The sequence below is a fragment of the Cricetulus griseus genome, chromosome 8 (genome assembly GCF_003668045.3).
Source record: "Cricetulus griseus strain 17A/GY chromosome 8, alternate assembly CriGri-PICRH-1.0, whole genome shotgun sequence".
NCBI lineage: Eukaryota > Metazoa > Chordata > Mammalia > Rodentia > Cricetidae > Cricetulus > Cricetulus griseus.
The window spans coordinates 12,248,983-12,267,488 of NC_048601.1; the positions used below are offsets into that span (position 1 = coordinate 12,248,983).

At 44.0% G+C, this 18,506-nt stretch overlaps 1 protein-coding gene across 1 annotated transcript in view; it reads left to right on the forward strand.

Moving 5' to 3' along the window:
- Positions 1 to 18,506, forward strand: part of Gucy2c (guanylate cyclase 2C) — a 71,133-nt gene that overhangs the window by 3,298 nt on the left and 49,329 nt on the right. Inside the window, exons 2-6 of the mRNA XM_027429909.2 lie at positions 5,054 to 5,166; positions 9,720 to 9,784; positions 13,697 to 13,912; positions 15,178 to 15,299; positions 17,467 to 17,563. Coding sequence (XP_027285710.1) covers positions 5,054 to 5,166; positions 9,720 to 9,784; positions 13,697 to 13,912; positions 15,178 to 15,299; positions 17,467 to 17,563 — 613 coding nt within the window. The remainder of the gene's footprint in view (positions 1 to 5,053; positions 5,167 to 9,719; positions 9,785 to 13,696; positions 13,913 to 15,177; positions 15,300 to 17,466; positions 17,564 to 18,506) is intronic.

Below are 18,506 nucleotides of genomic sequence, written 5' to 3' on the forward strand. Positions count from 1 at the left end.
GTTTTTGATCTTGGCCATTCTGATCAGTGTAAGATGGAATCTCAGAGTTGTTTTGATTTGCATTTCCCTGATGACTAAGGATGTTAAGCATTTCTGTAAGTGTCTTTCTGCCATTTGAGATTGTTCTGTTGAGAATTCTTTATTTAGATCTGTACCTCAGTTTTTAAATTGGATTATTTGATAGTTCAAGGTCTAGTTTCTTGGGTTCTTCGTATGTTTTGGAGATCAGCCCTCTGTCTGATGTGGGGTTGGTGAAGATCTTTTCCCATTCTATAGGGAACCATTTTATCTTGCTGACGGTGTTCTTTGCTTTACAGAGGCTTCTCCATTTCAGGAGGTTTCATTTATTAATTGTTGCTCTCAGAGTCTGTGATACTGGTGTTCTATTTAGGAAGTGGTCTCCTGTGCCTATGTGTTCAAATGTATTTCCCACTTTCTCTTTTATGAGGTTCAAGGTGGATGAATTTATATTGAAGTCTTTGATCCATTTGGACTTGAGTTTTGTGCATGGCGACAGATACAGATCTATTTGCATCCTTCTACGTGTTGACAGCCAGTTATACCAGCACCACTCAATTGTAAGAGTTACAAAGCTGAGGTGGAAGAATGGGTCCATTGGAAAAGGAAGAACAAACAGATGCCTAGATGTTGGCACTCAACAACCCATTCTGTAATATGTTCATACATACTAAACACAAGAGGAGCAGGCTAGAGACCAGATATTCTAAATATGTCAAACATATCATTTGGAAACTAATTTAAAACACTATGTGAGGGCTAATTGAGAAATATTGACAATTTAAAGGTTGAGGGTGATATCCCAACATAAGTGGTTAGCTTTTTTGGGGGGACTTAGTAGAGCTATGGGGGATATGGAAGAATAATTAGAAAGTAATGTGGGAAAATGGTAGAAATAATGAGAAAAAAAAGATTCCTTCAGCCCTAAGGCCTCATCTCCGTGAGAATATATGTTCCGTGGCTAAATACACAGTCCATACCCCATGCATGGTCTCAGGTGCTAAGAGTCCCCCCACCCAGACCTCAGCATGTAGATGCTGCTTCATATTGGTCCAACCCCATCCTCAGAGCCCTGGGGAGGAGAGCGGGAGTTCTGAGACCACTGTAAACCCTGATTCAGTTTTCTGCCCATCTTCTGAGGACCGAGCTCACTGGTGGGGTTCGGGTGTGCCTAGGATAAGAATGGAAAACATTCTTGGGGGATAATGTACTTAAGAATTCAACTGCTGAGATAAAACACAAGGATCAAAAGCAACTTGGGGGAAAGGGTTTATTTTATCTTGTACCTTATAATCGGAAGTCAGGCTAGGAACCCAGAGACAGGAGCTGATGCAAGGCCATGGGTGGGTACTGCTTACCGGCTTGCTCACCATGGCTTGCTCAGCCTGCTTTCTTATAGAACAGCCACATCTCCGCAGTAACTGTGGGACAAATTACTTCTATTCTTAGAAGAAGGAGGCCTCAATATTTACAGACACATACTTTTGAATGCTCTAAAAAATTTCTTCTGCTTTGGCTAGACTTTACTCTTTTTAAGATATTATTGAAATGTGCCATGTCGGACAAACGTGGCTTTGACCTCACTTTTACATGTAATGAAACCAAAGTCAGGGAGATTCAAATGGTTTATGAAGAACACAGAGAATGTCACTCATACCTGACTTCCAGAAAGCCATTCCTCATTTGTCCTGCGTTTTCCTGTCACTGGAAGTAGGGCAACATTTCAGAGAAAAAGCTGTTCGAATGGTTCTGCCAGTCTTTATTATTGTTAAGATGTGGTGCCTAGCAACACACAGGAATTTTAGCGTCATGCTCACCTAAATATAAGAACTCTTTGTTATCGAAACACCCCAAGCAGGGATGAACACAGGTCACTTTGTCTTCAGGAAATGCTTAATATAAAAAGTGGTGTTCTAAGCCAGGCATAGTGGCCCATGCCTTTAATACCAGCACTCACAAGGCAGAGGCAGGTGGCTCTCTATTGAGTTTGAGGCCAGCCTGGTCTACAGAGTGAGTTCCAGGACAGCCAGGGCTGTTACACAGAGAAACTCTGCCTAACAAACAAACAAAAGAGTGGTGTTCTTGGGCTGTGAGATGGCTCAGCCTTTAAGCACACTTGATGCTCTTGCAGAAGATCTGGGTTCAGTTCCCAACACTCAGAGCAACTATCCACTATCTGAAACCCCAGTTCCAAGGCATCCTATGCCCTCTTATGGCCTCTGAGGGTACAAGTCCAGACAATCGTGGTTTCAATGTCAAAGTCCATTCTTTATTACACATGGGACAATGGGATGATAATCCCATTGCAGCTTTCAGCTCAAGCTGGGTTTTCTTGACATTTTAAAAATCACTAAGTGTACTGGCACTAACAACTATTCCTACTGGTATATTTGGTTGCTTTCCACATCCACTGGGAAATCTATTAAGCATCTCACACCCAAAATGTCACCTGATGAGTTTTTGTTTTGTTTTATATTGTTGTATTGTTTGAAAGGAGGTTTTCATGTAGCCCAGGTTGACCATGCATTCCAGATCCTCTGGTCTCCACTGCTCAAGTGTAAGGCTTATGAAGACTGGCTTCCGGTAGTCTGAGTTTCTATCGCACCAGGTGCTGCTGCCCTTCATCCCCAAATAAGCACACAGAGACATATTAATTATTAAATTGTTGGCCGATGACTTGGGATTCTTACTGGCTAGGTCTCTCTTAATTAGTAACTCATAACTACTAACCTATGTATTTCTACATGGTTTTATCTTACCAGAGAACTTCTGGTGTCCTATCTTCCCCGTAGCTACATGGCATCTCTTCCTGGTGGCTTCTTTCTGCCTCCCTCTCCCCAGCACTCTCCTCATCTGGTAGCCCCACCTATACTTCCTGCCTGGCTACTGGCCAATCAGTGTTTTATTCATCAACCAGTAAGAGAAACTTATATCCAGAAGGACATCCCCCTTCAGCTTCCCACCAAAGCTTTTTCCCTCTTGATCCTTCTTCACCACTCCACATTCACAAACATGCCCTTCCCTTACTTGTTCTTTCATTCACAGGTAACAGTCCCCATTATCCACTTCCTCAGAACAAAAATATTGAAGACACCTGCATCCTCTTTTTCCTAAGTGTCATCCATCAGCAATTTCTCACTGGCCCTACCCTCAAATTACATTCAAAATACAACCACTTACTGCCTCCAATATGCTGCTACTAGATTATTCCAAGCTAGTCTAAGTTGTCAGTAGTCCTCTAACTAGCCTCCCTGCTTCTTTCTCTTCTTGATTTCCACAATTTGCTCCCCCATCAGAAATCCTTTGAAAATGACAGTGAGATATCATAATTTCTTTACTCAAAATGCTCCAGAACTATTGCATTCTACAATGAAATGCACACACATGCCTGGCATGATCTTTCAGTACCACCCATGTCTAGTCTATCCCTGGCTCACTAACAGTGAGTACACAGGCTTCCCTGGTGCTTCTGAGACATACCAAGGATGATCCTTGGCTGTTCCTTGTTTTTTCCCTACCCAGAAACTGTACATGTGTGTGCCTCACAGTCTTACCTCTCTCGGGTCCTGGCACCCCGAGTGGGGCTCCCATCACCGTGCCATCGGCAATAACACCATTCTGTGTGATCTCCCGGGGAAAATGTAGACCTCAGGGAACAGGGTCTGGTTTTACTCAATGCCGTACCAAGAGCTTATAGAAGAGTGCAGGGGACATTGCAGGAATGGAGTAACCATGCGTTGACTGTTGGATGGATAATAAAGAGGACTGTACTTTACGTGAAGTAGCAGCAACTTGGAGACATGGAAGAACAAGATGCCATCTGGGCCTGCTTTGCAGTCCATGATGGAGCTTGCTATTTTGGAGTTACGAAAAGATGAAGAGAGCTGTGATGCTCTTAAACTGGGCCTTGGTGATTTCTTGACTCTATACATGTACAGACAATTATCAAATCACACTCCCATCCATATTTTCATAGTGGATGAGTTCTATGATGGGTAAATTATATCTCTATAAAGTGAGAGAAAGAAAAAATAGGGAAGGTGGGAAAGAGGAGAAAGAGGAAAAGAAGAACTCAATTAGCATATCCTGGGACCTGAACTTGGATATTTGGTCAGACAGGCTTCTCTGGGGAACAGAACATACATCTGTATGTTAGTAAGAAATTGATTGGACTGACTCACAGGCTGTGGTCTGAATAATCCCACAAAGGCTGTCTCCTGACAGTAAGACCAGGACTCCAGGATTGTTTGGTCCATGAGACGGGAGTCTCAGCAGTCCCAGTCTGGTGCTGGAGTCCCATAGAGTCCTGGAGAGCTGCTGGTCTTCAGTCTACATTAAGTCCTGAAGATGTCGGTTCCAACACCAGTGAAGGAATGCATGAGGATGGGTGGGTTTGGCAGTGAGAGTGAAAGCGGGAAGAAAGAAAGGCACATACATGCAGTCTCTGTCCTTTATGTGGGTTGCCACCAGAAGGAGGGGCCCAGATTTAGGGTGGATCTGTTAAGGGTTACCGAGTGCGCTCAAAGATGAACTGTAGTCCATGATGGTAAGACTTCTTTATTCAGGTAAACACCAGAGCAAAACGCAAGCCAGAGCGAGCTCACAGGAAGCAAGCTAGCACGGCCAGAGAGAACGGGCCAGGGTCTCCATGTGCAGCCCTTAAGAACCTTCCCTTACGTCACCCCGACTTCCCTTCACCCCGCCCTCATGGGCGAGTCCCCGGTCCACCTGGCACCTGTCCGGGTTGCCTGGGGCGGGACTAGGGTGTCTCCCTACATGGATCTTCAGACCTGTAATCTGGATTTAGGGTGGGTTTCCCACCTCAAGTAATTCAACAAGAGAAATCCTTCACAGATGTGTCCAGTTACTTGATTTTAGTTATTTCCCAATATAGTCAAGTTGACAACCAAGATTAGCTATCACATATACCTACCCAGCCCCCCAAATCCATTAGCGAGGGCAGTGCCTCACAGATGGGTAAATTGTAGAAGCTTAACACTGCTTTCTGATCCCCCCCCCAAATTTCTGATAATAGGCCTAAATGTGACTGTGAATGCGACATTCATGTACTCCGATGGTCTGATTCATAAGTCAGGTGACTGCCGGAGCAGCACCTGTGAAGGCCTTGACCTGCTCAGGGAAATCACAGTAAGTGCCTTCTTTTCATGGATAGGTCACACATTCACAGTGTGAAATGCAGGCATGTTTGTTCAAAACATCTCCTGCATCATTTTCGGTTACGCTGCCGTATGGCCTGATGCCAGGGCACCCGGACTTTGTACCACAGAGTTCCCAAGGGACAGGTGTTCTCCTGGAACATGCTATGTATACACTGTGGTATAAAGGGGTTTTTTTATTTTAAATTAATTTTAAAAGTTTCAAATTTTTGTCCTTTTAAAGATTTAGTATTTTGGATAGATGTTTAAATTTTTATTTGCCACCATTGTATATGACTTCAATATCCTACTCTTACTAATAGACAGATCATTCTGGGAGCAGCGGGCAATGAACAGGGCTGGGTATTGGTGGCCCACACCTTTGAGCCCAGCACTCAGAAGGCAGGAACAGGCCATCTCTGTGAGTTTGAGGCCAGCCTGGTCTATACAGCAAGTTCCAGGACAGGCAGAACTGTTACACAGAGAAACCCTGTCTCAGAAAAGCAAACAACAGGAAACCAACACAGTTTGTTTGTTTGTTTGTTTGTTTGTTTGTTTGTTTGTTTCTCCAAGAGAGGGTTTCTCTGTGTAGCTTTGGAGGCTGTCCTGGAACTCAGTCTGTAGACCAGGCTGGGCTCGAACTCACAGAGATTCACCTGCCTCTGCCTCCTGGGATTAAAGGCATGCGCCACCACCGCCCGGCACAGTTAAATGTTTTAATAGATTAAGTGGACCTAAGGCACATACAAAAAGCATTCCATACTAACACTGCAGAGTGTATTCACCTCAGCAGCCCATGGAATATTCTCTAACATAGATAACATGTTAGGCCACTAAGCAAGTCTCAACAATATAAGAAACCTAAAATAGATTCTTGTATTCTATTCTAACACATACAGAATATGGCTAGAAGTCTACAGCAAGAGAAACTACAGAAAATTGACAGACCTATGGAGATTAACTATTAACAACAAACTATTGTGTAATGAATGGATTATTGAAGACATCAAAAAGAAATCTGTTTAATATCCCCAGAATCAAATGAAAATTAAAATGCAACATGCCAAAATCTGGGATAGAATGAACACATTCCTAAGAGGGAAATTCATAACTCTGAGTGCTTACATTAAAACACCAGAGAGATCACACACACACACAAATAACTTAATGATACCTCTCAGAGCCCTTGAGACACAGGACCAAAGGATAGACAGGAGTAATTAAAATCAGAACTCCCATTAATTAAGTAAAAATGGAAAAAAATACAAGAATCAATTAAACAGAAAGTTAGTTCTTTGAAAAAGGCAAACATGATCAACAAGGTTAAGACTCATTGAAAGAGAGCTGAACCAAATCAATAAACTTAGTGCTGACAATGGAGCCATCACAACACATAGCAATGAAACTCAGAAGCTGCAGGGACATACTTGGAACACTAGTTCTGTCAACTGGGAAATGTGAGAAGTTTGGGTAAATTTCTAGATGCATATGACCTGCAAAGTGAGACAAAGATGAGATAGACAGGTTAAACAGATCTCCAACAAGCAACGGAGCTGAAGCAATAACAAAAAATAAAATCTCCTGACTAAAAGGAGTCCAGGCCCAGAGGGATTCAGTGTAGGATTCTAGCAGACCATGAAAGAACTAACATTGACCTTTCTTAAATAATTCCCCAAAACAGAAAGGAGTAAACACTTGCAGAATCTTTGTATGAAGCCAGCTCTGATACCAAAACCAGATAAAGATGAAACAACAACAACATTACAGCCCAATCTCCTCCGATAAGCATAAACACAAAGATTCTACAAACAAACAAAAATCCCAGTAAACCAAATTCAAGAAGACAGCAGAGGACTGAAGAGGTGGCTCCATCAGTCTGTAAGCATGAGACCTGAGTCTGGTCCCTAGAACTCCCTGGCATAGCAGTGTGTGCCTGAAATTCTAACCCTGGAGAGGTAGAGGCAGGGGAATCCCTGTGGCTTGCTTGAGAGCCACCCTAGAAGAACTAACAAACTCCATGTTTAGTGAATAATCATATCTCATAAAACAAAGTCCAGAGAGTCCGAGGAAGGTATCTGGTGTCGATTTCAGGCTTCTACATGTACCTGAAGTAGTGGGTATGCACACACACACATACACACACCACAGAGAGAGAGAGAGAGAGAGAGAGAGAGAGAGAGAGAGAGAGAGATCCATCACAATGATCAAGCTAGCTTCATTCTAGAAGTGCATGGGTTAGTTCAATACTAAGTCAATAGATAATTAAAAAATCAATAAATAATACATCACACAGGGACTCAAGGACAGAAGTCATATTACCATTTAAATAAATGCTTTTGAAAACAAATCCAAACATCCCTTCATGATAAAGGCCCTGCAGATATTAGAAGTGGAGGGGATATAACTCAACACGATCATATATATAATACATGTATAATATATATATATATACATATATATAAAACAAACATACAGTTGACATCATAACAAATGAAGAAAAAAAAAGCATTTCTACAAAGATGAGAAGCAAGAGGTAATGGTGTAAACCTTTCCACTCTTGTTGCTAAAATGTTGGACGTCTCAGCTACAGGAGTAAGACAAGTGAGGGAAATAAACACGGTACTAATAGGAAAGGAAGAAGCCAAAGCGTTGTATTTGTAACTGGGAGGATTTCATATGTGAGAGCCCCGAAGATTCCACCAGAAGACTCTCAGAGCTGCTGCACACTTCCAGTAAAGTGTCAGAACACAAAATTAGCACAAACCCAGCAGCCTTCTTACATGCTGGTAGAAATGCATACAAGAAATCAGGAAAACACAGTCAAGAAAATCACAAATTCACAATTGCCTAGAACATAAACCTTGGAATAAATTTAAGTAAATAAAAAGCCTCTACCACATTAAACTCAAAGCCCTGAAGAAAGTTGAAACGGACACCAGAAAACTGGAAAACCTCAAGTGTTCAAGAATTAAAAGAATTAACTTTGTTAAAAAAAAAAAAAGTCTCCTTTGGGCAGGGGGTGTTCAGGACAGGGTTTCTCTGTGCAATAGTCTTGGCTGTCCTGACACTTTCTCTGTAGACCAGGCTGGCCTCTCAAACTCACAAAGATCCGCCTGCCTCTGCCTCCTGAGTGCTGGGATTAAAGACGTGCAAAATGTCTCTTTTCTAAAAAAACAAAAAAACAAAAAACATTTTATACAAATGTAATGCAATCCACATCAAAAGTACAATGTCATTCTTCACAGAAATAAGAGGGTGAGGAACTAAAGTTATAGTGGAAGCAAAAAGACCCAGATAATCAGTGAGCAAAAAGAATAATATTCGACATATCTAATTTAAGCTATCCTACAGAGCCATGCTAAGAAAAACAGCATGGTACTGACACAAAGACAGACACACAGATCAGTAGAATGACATAGAAGACCCAGATGTAAAGCCACACAGCTGTAGTCATCTGACTTCGAAGATGTGACAAATACACATTGGAGAAAAGACAGAAGACAGCCTCTTCAACAGACGGTGCTGGGAGAGTTGTGTATCCACCTGTCGACAAATGAAACCAGATCCCTATCTTTTACCTGACACAAAGATCAACTCTAAATAGACCCAAGACCTGTGTATAAAACGGGAGACTCTGAAACTGTTAGTGGGGAAAGTAGAGAAAACACTCCTAGATACTGATATAGGCAAGGACTTCTAGAACAGGGTTCTGGTTGTTCAAGAATTGAGACTAATATTCAACAAATGGAAATTCACAAAATTAAAAATATTTGTACAGGAAAGGAAGCAGTTAATCAGTCTTCGGAAAAAGAGAAAATCATTGCTAACTAAAATTTGACAGAGATTAATAGCTACCATATACAACAAACTAAAAATACTAAATATCAAAAAAACCCAACCCTAACAATTAATGGACTAATGAAATGAACAGACACATCTCAAAAGATGAGTTACAAATAACACCCTGCACCATTTCTTCTCCCTTGGACTTCATTACCCTTACATTAGAATCTGCTCAGCCTCCCAAGATGAGAAGTAAATATGGCATCCACATAGTAGATGTGGCATACCCATCCTGACCCGTGTGGTATACCCATATGACCCGTGTGGCATACCCATCCTGACCCGTGTGGTATACCCATATGACCCGTGTGGCATACCCATCCTGACCCGTGTGGCATACCCATATGACCCATCAGGTCACTGTGAAACTTCTAGAACTGTGGTCCCACAGTCTGCAATCTCTGGAAGCCCTTTTACAAGACGCCTGGAAGAGGGGGTGTCTTGCACACCCACGTGGTTTTAGAGCGCCTGTAATTCTCTTGAGCTCTTTAAAACCCGGTTTAGGGTCAGAGTTAGCAATGGGAGGAGGATGAGACAAGTCTCTTCCTCCTTCCTTCCCATCTGAGGAGCAGCTTCTCCCTACCCCTCATACAGACTCTTGGGGATCCCGTTTCTCGTAGTGTTCCTTCTCACCTCTTTTCTGTCTATTGGTTGATGACTGGATTTCTCTAAGGCCTCAGTAATGTTCTTTTTCTCCCACAGAGAGAACACAATATGGGCTGTGTCCTCATGGGGCCCTCGTGCACCTATTCCACCTTCCAGATGTAGTAAGTACTTCGGCTGAGTGTTAAATGATTAGGCAAACAAACACCCATGTTGTCAAGGCAACACAGAGAGGCATGTTGGGCCCCTTGTATTTTGCCATCTCTGTTTCCCTTCCCCCATACCTCCTCTGGGATAACTAACTACAGTAGCTGCCCAGGCACAGTCACTCATGTGTGAGTGTGGGAGGGAGCAAGCTGAGGGAGAGCACCCTCAGGAAAAAGGGAAGTCGGCAGCCTTGAACACTTGAGTTTAATGAGGGAAATGTCCCCACAAGTGTGAGCAGAGGGTAGGACACAGAGAAGGGAGAGGCTTAGAACTCTGTCCTGTCATTAGTTTGCAGATGTGGGAAAACAGCCAGCTGCTTATCTTCTAAAGTCATTTGAGATGAATAGTGAAGGAGACCCCCAAACACTTGGGGCTTCCTCCCAGATCCTGGATTAGGCACAAACCACATCCAAACACCCATTTTCACAGAGATATCCTGTATTAAGTGGAGAAGAAAAGTTAAAAGTGGCTGCTTTCTGACTCAGGCAGAAAAACAGCAGCAAGTGGCCTTGCAGGGGTCATTTTAAGAGGACAAGAAGGGGATGTCTGTCCTAGAACAGGCTAGGACGGGGTGGTAAAGGAGATGGGGGGTGATGGGGCAGGGAACAAGGGAAAGGGGCAGGGTTATTTTTCCCAGAGGGAGAAAGGACTGCCTCTGGATAGAGAGGAGGCAGATGTGGCCCATATGCAAATGATAGCTTATAAAGGCAGAAATGGGAAACCCCATGTTAGGATGAGGTGTTTAATTTTAACTGGGCATGTTAATTAGATGAGCCCAAAGGGGCTTTTGATAGCTGGTAGTCAGCCTCAAGAGGAGGAAGCAACCAAATAAGGGACTAGACCTGGGTGGCTAGCTTTAGGAGTGTGATCTGGGATTGGGGGAGAAAGGCAAGGCCTGCGGGAGCCATATGCTCCAGTGGGCTTTGTCCCTTCGAATAGAAATAGCATGTTGAAGTTCTCTGTGTGGCACCCTTAGCAGCTTAGAGAAAAGCCTTCACTCTCTTCTATAATGGAAACTGTTCCTCTGGCTTTGGAAATCTTGGCTCCATCCCTTGAATCTATTTCACTCAGCATAGCTGGCTTTGCTCTGCCAGATCATACCTTCTGCAGTCAAAATCCCTCCCCAGGCCTTCCCCTGTTCAGCCTTCTGAATTAAGAAACACCATTTGCTGATCCAGAGGAAAACACACTAGCGTACGTTCCGACATGAATCTGAGATTTCTACTGAAAGTCAGCGTGTTGCCTCACGCCCAGCGGCACAGCAGCCCCAGAAGCTCAGGCCCACCACACGGGCACACTACAGAAGCACTTTCGAGACAAGCTCCCACACACACATGGAATCCTGTTCTTCCTTATCTCACAGATCATTTACTGATATTGCTCAAAATGAAAGGGGGAATCCAGAAAACTGATTCAGCCCTCTGGAAGCCTTCTACCCACACATATTTTAGTTTTGCCAAGCAGAGAAAAATAATTGAGTAGAATACTCCCCTCCAAATAGAGGAGGTAACAGCAACAGTGGCCAATACAAGGCTGAGGGAGAGAGGTTCCTTCACAGAGGAACAAATCAGAGGTTACAGAAGGTACAGAAGGTAGTGGTCACCCCTACTTGAGGACTGAGGGTTAAGTAGGGAAATACATCATGAAGAAAGTCGTCTGAGTTTTGTGTTGGGGACAGATAATGATTTAGTTAAGGTCACTATTGCTGTGATGAAACGCCATGACCAAAAGCCACTTGGAGAAGAAAGAGTTGATTTGATTGGCATATCTTGAGTCACAGTCTGCTGAGGGAAGTCAAGGCAAGGTTTCAAACTGGATGGGAGCCTGGAGCCAGGAGCCAAAGCAGAGGCCTTGCAGCGGTACTGCTGACTGGCTTGCTCCCCATGGCTTGTCAGCCCGCTTTCTCATAGCACTCATGATCACCAGCCCAGGGATGGCACCACCCAGGAAGGGCTGGGCCCTCCCCTATGAATCACTAATTAAGAAAATGCCCTACAGGTCCTCCCACAGTCAGATATTATGGAGGCATTTTCTCAATTGAGGCTCCCTCCTCTCGGATGACTGTAGCTTGTGTCAAGTTGGCGTAAAACTAGTCAACGCAGGTAAGATTTCAATGGAGAGAAGACAGGTACTGGCTTTCTAGGCAGGCAGAGGAAAAAGAGAATGTGAAGCAAAGAGTTACAGTGATGAACAAATTCACCAGTGTTTATAGTTACTGCAGTCTGGGAAATACACAGAAGGATGATAAGTCAGAAAAATTACATTGGCCATATTCGGTAGTTATGCGATAGCATCATTGAGTTGCACTTAACGAGAATGGCAATAGACATCACTAAGATTAGGAGCGTGGGAGGGCTATGAAAAGCTCGTTTGTTGCCTTGACAACACTGCAGTTTGTGAAATCATTCATTTTATTTCACATTTATTCTATTAACTGTTTACAATTAGTAAAAAAAACTGCCAAAGGTGTAGGTGGAACCACAGCAGAGACTGACAATAGAAAAGACCACAGGAAACAAGAGGGGCCTGACTTAGCCAAAACCAGAAAGCAGGGGAAGCCAGCTAAAGCTGTGGAACCAATGGCATTGGCTGTGGAGGTGAGAGCTGGGGTGAAATCAGAGAAGTCTTTGGGATGTTAAAACGCTGAAAGAAATGGGAATGCCATCAAGCTAAAGTTTTGAGGAACAGGAAGAAAGGATAACATTGACGAGAACATGAGAGGCAGCGGGCAGCCTGTGGGGAGGTGGGGGCAGAGCTCCGCTTCCATCTTTCATTACCCAGATCTCGAGCACCTGTGTGAGCTGGGCAGCCAGAGGCAAGCCAGCCAGCCCAGAAACCCCCACTTCAAGGAACTTCCTGGGGAGTAGAGGAAGCATCAACAGCTGCTCACTCAACACAACCTCCTGGCCTTGGGTCAGGGAGAGTTTCGTGATAAAGACAGATTCAGTCAAGCACCCGAGTGTTTAGTAAGTCAGTCAGGAAGCCAGGCCAGGGCCTGTCTTAGTTGAGTTACCGACTGAGAAGAGAGCTTTGTATGTTTAAAATAAATAAATAAATGTTCCCTAGCTGTCTCCCTCAGAGGCGGAGCCAAAAAAGGCATTGGTCCACTTCTAATTTTATCACAGTTATGACGGCTCCTCAAGTTTGCCTTTTGTTGCCTTGATAAACTCCATGACCAAAAGCTACTTGGGGAGGAAAGGGTTTATCTCGGCTCACAGCTCACAGTGCATAATGGAGAGAAGCCAGGACAGGAACTCAAGGCAGGAACCCAAAGGCAAGAGCTGATGCAGAGGCCATGGAGGGGTGCTGCTTACTGGCTTGCTCCCCATGGCTTGCTCAGCCTGCTTTCTTAAAGAATCCAGGACCACATACTCAGGGGTGCTATCACCCATGTTGGTCTGGGCTCTCCCATATCCGTAATCAATCAAGAAAGTGCCTCACAGACTTGCCTATAGTCCAATCTGATGGAGGCAGTTCCTCAGCTGTTGTCCCTTCTTCTCAGATGACTCTAGCTTGTGTAAAAGTTGACAAATAAAAAAAAAAAAAAAAAAAACCTAACTGCTGCAAGAGCCGTGGTTGTTTAACCTGTAGTTTTCACTCCTCCCCAACCTCAAAGCTCACAGGTCTCAGCCCAGACAGTAGGAGAAGTCATTCAGAAATAGATCAATAGTCATTTTTCTCTAAGAATAGAATATGACCAATCAGTGTTATTTTCAAAGTCACCTGTGTGAGAGGGTTACCCATACACTGTTTACTGACCCTAGTTCAGCCTTGCCATCTATGCACACATGCTTAAAAGGAGGAAGGGACTCTTCTCTGTGCTGCTAGAGTTAACCTTGGCATTGGTTCTTCTCTCACCTTTGGCACAGCCTTGACACACAATTGAGCTATCCCATGATCTCGGCCGGAAGTTTTGGATTGTCCTGTGACTATAAGGAAACACTAACCAGGGTGCTGCCTCCAGCCAGAAAGCTGATGTACTTCTTGGTTGATTTTTGGAAAGTCAACGATGCACCATTCAAAATCTTTTCCTGGAACTCTTCGTATGTCTACAAGAATGGTTCAGAGCCTGAAGACTGCTTCTGGTAAGGAAGGCTGTTAATGAGTGTACACCATGAAGAAATGCCACTTTTTGTCTGCGACAATGTTGGAATGGACACCAGTCCTCTTTCTTACTCATCAAAGGGGCAAGATGAATACCGTATCCCAAGAATGCTCAGCATAGCCTCATTTGGGGCACTCTGTCTGGGTTTGAAAGCGATCTTGTTAGTCTTAGTGATTTCCCCTGGGGAATCCTCTAAAGACCAACACATATGATCTTGCATACAGATAATAAAAAATGAAAGCAGAAGTCAACGTTTCCACACTAGTGTGGAAGATACAACACTGGAGGCTGTTCATTCTGCCTAAACCCAGAAGCAGTTAGAAATGGCCTCACTCACCTTTTCTTAGAGGGAAAGGGGGATAGGAAAATGAAGGAATGATTAGTCCTATTGAAAACCATAAGTCTGGGCCCAGAAGATAGCTCAACTTGTAAGGCACTTGCTGCCAAGCCTGATGACCTGACTTGGATCCCTGGGACTCACTTGGTGGAAGGAGAGAACCATTTCCTGCAAGTTGTCATCTGATTGCCACACATGTGCTGAGACACATCTATGTGTGTTCACACACGCACACAAACCACACAACATTATAAAACATAACTTAAAAAAAATCCTAAGTCCATGCAACTCTAGTATAAATGGTGGAAGTAGCATTTGGTTGTAGTGACCTGGGATGCCAGATAGTTCTACCCTCTCTCTCCACAGAGGACTTACTTGATGGTTTAAGACAGGGTGTCACCAGGCTCGAACATCTGGGAACTGGCAAATCAGCCCCAGGAGCTCGCTCCTAGAAACCTTGGTGTGAAACTGGACTATATTAGTGCCCAGTTCACACAGGCGCAGACATCATCTCACCAGCTCTGAAGTTCTGTCTATAGTTTCAGAGGTTTCTTGTTTATAGTACAGGCTAGAACCTCCTTGCATAGCAGGAGAGAAACAGCACAAGGAACCCCTCAAATATCTACAATTTGTACACACATATCAAGAGTCCCTAAAAATTCCCTCCATGCTCTGCCTCCATTTGCTAGCCACAATCCAAAACAGTGGATCGTGATGTGTACTGTCTATTCACAGTGGACCTGACTGTGATAAAGATTCCAGCACAGAAATAGATAGATGACAGATAGATAGATAGATAGATAGATAGATAGATAGATAGATAGATAGATAGATAGATACTGAGATTAAAGGTGGGGTGGCCATGAGGAAACAAAGCTGATTCTAAGTTCCTCTTCCTCCCGATCCAGGTACCTCAATGCTCTGGAGGCTAGTGTGTCCTATTTTTCTGAGATGCTCAGCTTCAAGGATGTATTGAGACGCAGTGAACAGTTCCAGGAAATCTTAAGCGGCCTTAACAGAAAGAGCAATGGTAAAATGGCACACGGCCCTCCTCAGGGCTGCAAACAACTTCGTCATATTGTGATTTCTGGTTGTCTGAAACCTAACTCTCTCAGAGCAAAGTGACAAAGTTATACAAAGCAAACATGGTTGCAATGAGAATAGATGATAATGCCAATAGTCAGAGCTTACAAACCAAGCATGTGACCCACCATGGAAACCTCTTTTAAATTCACTTCCAGCAGCAACAGGGGAGAGGTTTCTTTACCTTGTCTCAGCTGAAGCTTTCTTTGGTTTCCACCCCCTGCCCATGGTCTTTAGGATGGTGTTATGCCCCCACCCCACCCACCCACAGATCTTGGTTGACTGGTAAGTTATTGAAATAACAAACCCTTGGTCATGGCAGCCAATGGTCATTTGAATGATGTCTGTAACCTGCCAAGTGGGTGTCTTCCCTGATGGGAGATCACCATACTCCCTTCTTTACTTCTGATATGCTCTTGCTTGGGAAGGCACCCAACCCTGATCTAGAAATTCAGGGTCTAAATGCCCCAACTAACTGCATGCTCTTGGCTGCTTGCTTCCCCTGCAACTGCCAACGATGGGGTAGTTTTCCTGTCTTCTTTGTCTTTAAAAACTCCCTGTAACATGCACCAGAGCAGCTCTGTGAGAAGTGTTGCTCTCCAGGCAGCCTTTCTTAATACAGACTCTCAATTCAAAGATTGGTGGTGGTGGCGCTGAGTGGTCTTAAGGTCTTTACCCCTTAACGCATCCAATGTTTTACTGGATTTGTGACTAGACCTCAAACATCTTCAACCGTGATCTGGCGACCAAGAGTGCCGTTACATAGCCCCTCAGATAGAATCACAAGGTGAGCAAGGTGATTTCACTTCCTCATTTTTCTAATCCAGATCTCACCTGTCCAATGAGCTAAAGTTTAGGTGTGAAAGGCTAGTGGATAAAAGTATTCTCACCAAACCATTAAGTGATCTGCTATACTTTGCAGGCAATGCCCTTCCTAAGGACATCAGAAATAAAGAATGGAGTATGGCAATCTCCTGTAAGGGAAGACTCTCGCTTGGCAGGTTACAGACATCATTCAAATGATCATTTGCTGCTATGACCAAGGATTTGTTATTTTAAGAAAGTACCAGTCAACCAAGATGTGGAGGGGGAAGCATAAAACTATTCATGATCCTAAAGAGTTTACAGTTCACCTGGGTGACATAGCATTCAAAAAGATCTAACAAAAGCCTGTGTGGTAATGCTTACCTTTCTTTAATCCCAGGATTTCAGAGACAGTGTGAGGCCAAGCTGGTCCATGTAGCAAATTCCAGGAAAGCCATGGCTGCATACTGAGACCCTATCTCTAAACAACAGCAAAAATTCGAGAAAGTGTCCCCTCTTGCTCTTCCCACACTAGAACCACACATTCAGGCAGTGACTAGATTAGAGGGAGAGGCTCCAAGTAATTCTGTCATTCCAATATCTAAGTCTGGGTTCTAAATTAAGAAACTACAGGCACGAACCAAAGATGGTTGCTTAGGGGTTCTATAAACTATTCTCACATTCCTCTTTTCTCTATATTTTTCAAACGCAAATGATGAGATGTGGGCAACTCTTTGATGAAAATAGCATGTGAAATCACCCACCAGTGTGACAGAAGCAGGGCTCATTAGCATGAATCCTACTCACCAACCTTCTCTTCTTCCAGCCCTTAGCCCCTTTGGTATTGGCTTCTATTTCAAAGATTCTACACAGTTCTATTCTGACTCTGTAACTAAATGCAAAATGGGGCAGAAGAGATTTGGGGAACTGGGGTCAATCATGTTAACAAAGGTAACATGAGAGACAAGTGTGGCGTCTCGTGCCTATAATCCTAGCGCTCAGAAGCTGAGGCAGGAGGATTGACATGAATTAAAAGCCAGTCTGGACTATGTAGTGAGTTCAAGTCTGGAATACACAGTGAAACCCTGTTTTGGAAAGAGAGGGAGGGTGGAGGGAGGAAGGGAGGGAGGGAGGGAGGGAGGGAGGGAGGAAGGAAGGAAGGAAGGAAGGAAGGAAGGAAGGAAGGAAGGAAGGAAGGAAGGAAGAGAAATATAACAACAAGAATAAATAACATGAATATGTTGGGTTCAAGTTCAGGAAGCTAGTTGATGTGTCCATGGTCTCATCTCTCTTCTGCTTTCTTACTTCAGTGATTGTTATGTGTGGCACGCCAGAAAACTTCTATAGTGTGAAGGGTGACCTCAAAGTGGCGGAAGACACTGTGGTTATCCTGGTAGATCTGTTCAGGTTGGTATGACGACGTTCTTGGGAAAGCCTCCTCCCTTCAGAAGGATGTGGATGGCGACCAGCACGTCCTCCTCTCGCTTGCGTTAGGCAGCCTCGTGATGATCACACTTGAACTCCAGTCTCATTCCTTTCTCACAGCACCTCATGCCTACCTAGTCAGCTGTGGCCTTAAGCAGAAATGCTTTCCTTGGCACTTGCCTTGCGTCTACAGCCCCGTCCACTCATCTCTGAGGTCTACGCAGTACACAGGATCCTGAGCCCCAGGTGGAGCTTGAGATCTTTGCTCGGGAAAAAAATCAACTAGAAACTCCACAACAGTTCCCCTGGGAGTGTAGACCTCACTTCATTGCTTTAGTTGCTAATGGTCTTTTGCTTCAGATTATCTTATCATCAGCCATCTTTGGAAAGTCTGAAGTTGTGGACAACGGGGTCTGATTTATACAGTTATTCTTTGTCCTTCAAGGCAAGTTTACTCAGTGATGGTAACCTTGAGAAAACCACGAAAGAGAGAGAGAGAGAGAGAGAGAGAGAGAGAGAGAGAGAGAGAGAGAGAAAGTCACTATACTAACACACTATACCAAAGCAATACTTAAGCTACCCTAAGAAGAGGTGACACTGGTACACCTGTGCCCCTTGTCCCATAAGTACACCATACGACCCACTTATCTGTCTAGATCATTAATCATTACCCGTGTGCCTTCAGACCAGAGTCATACATTGCTGTGATGTTCCTCTATTTGCCTAGTCATCACTCGAGGCTAAACCCGCTTTTCCCAGCATGAAAGGAAACAGGAATGCTGGAAGCACAGGCTCAATTGACAGTCAAGTGACCATGCCCATAAACAACCCACTGGCTGGCTCTCTAGCTGTGCAAGGAGAGACAGCAATGATAGCAGATTTTTGCTCCCGCCCTCAGGTTGACTTCAGTAGCTGATTTGCTCAG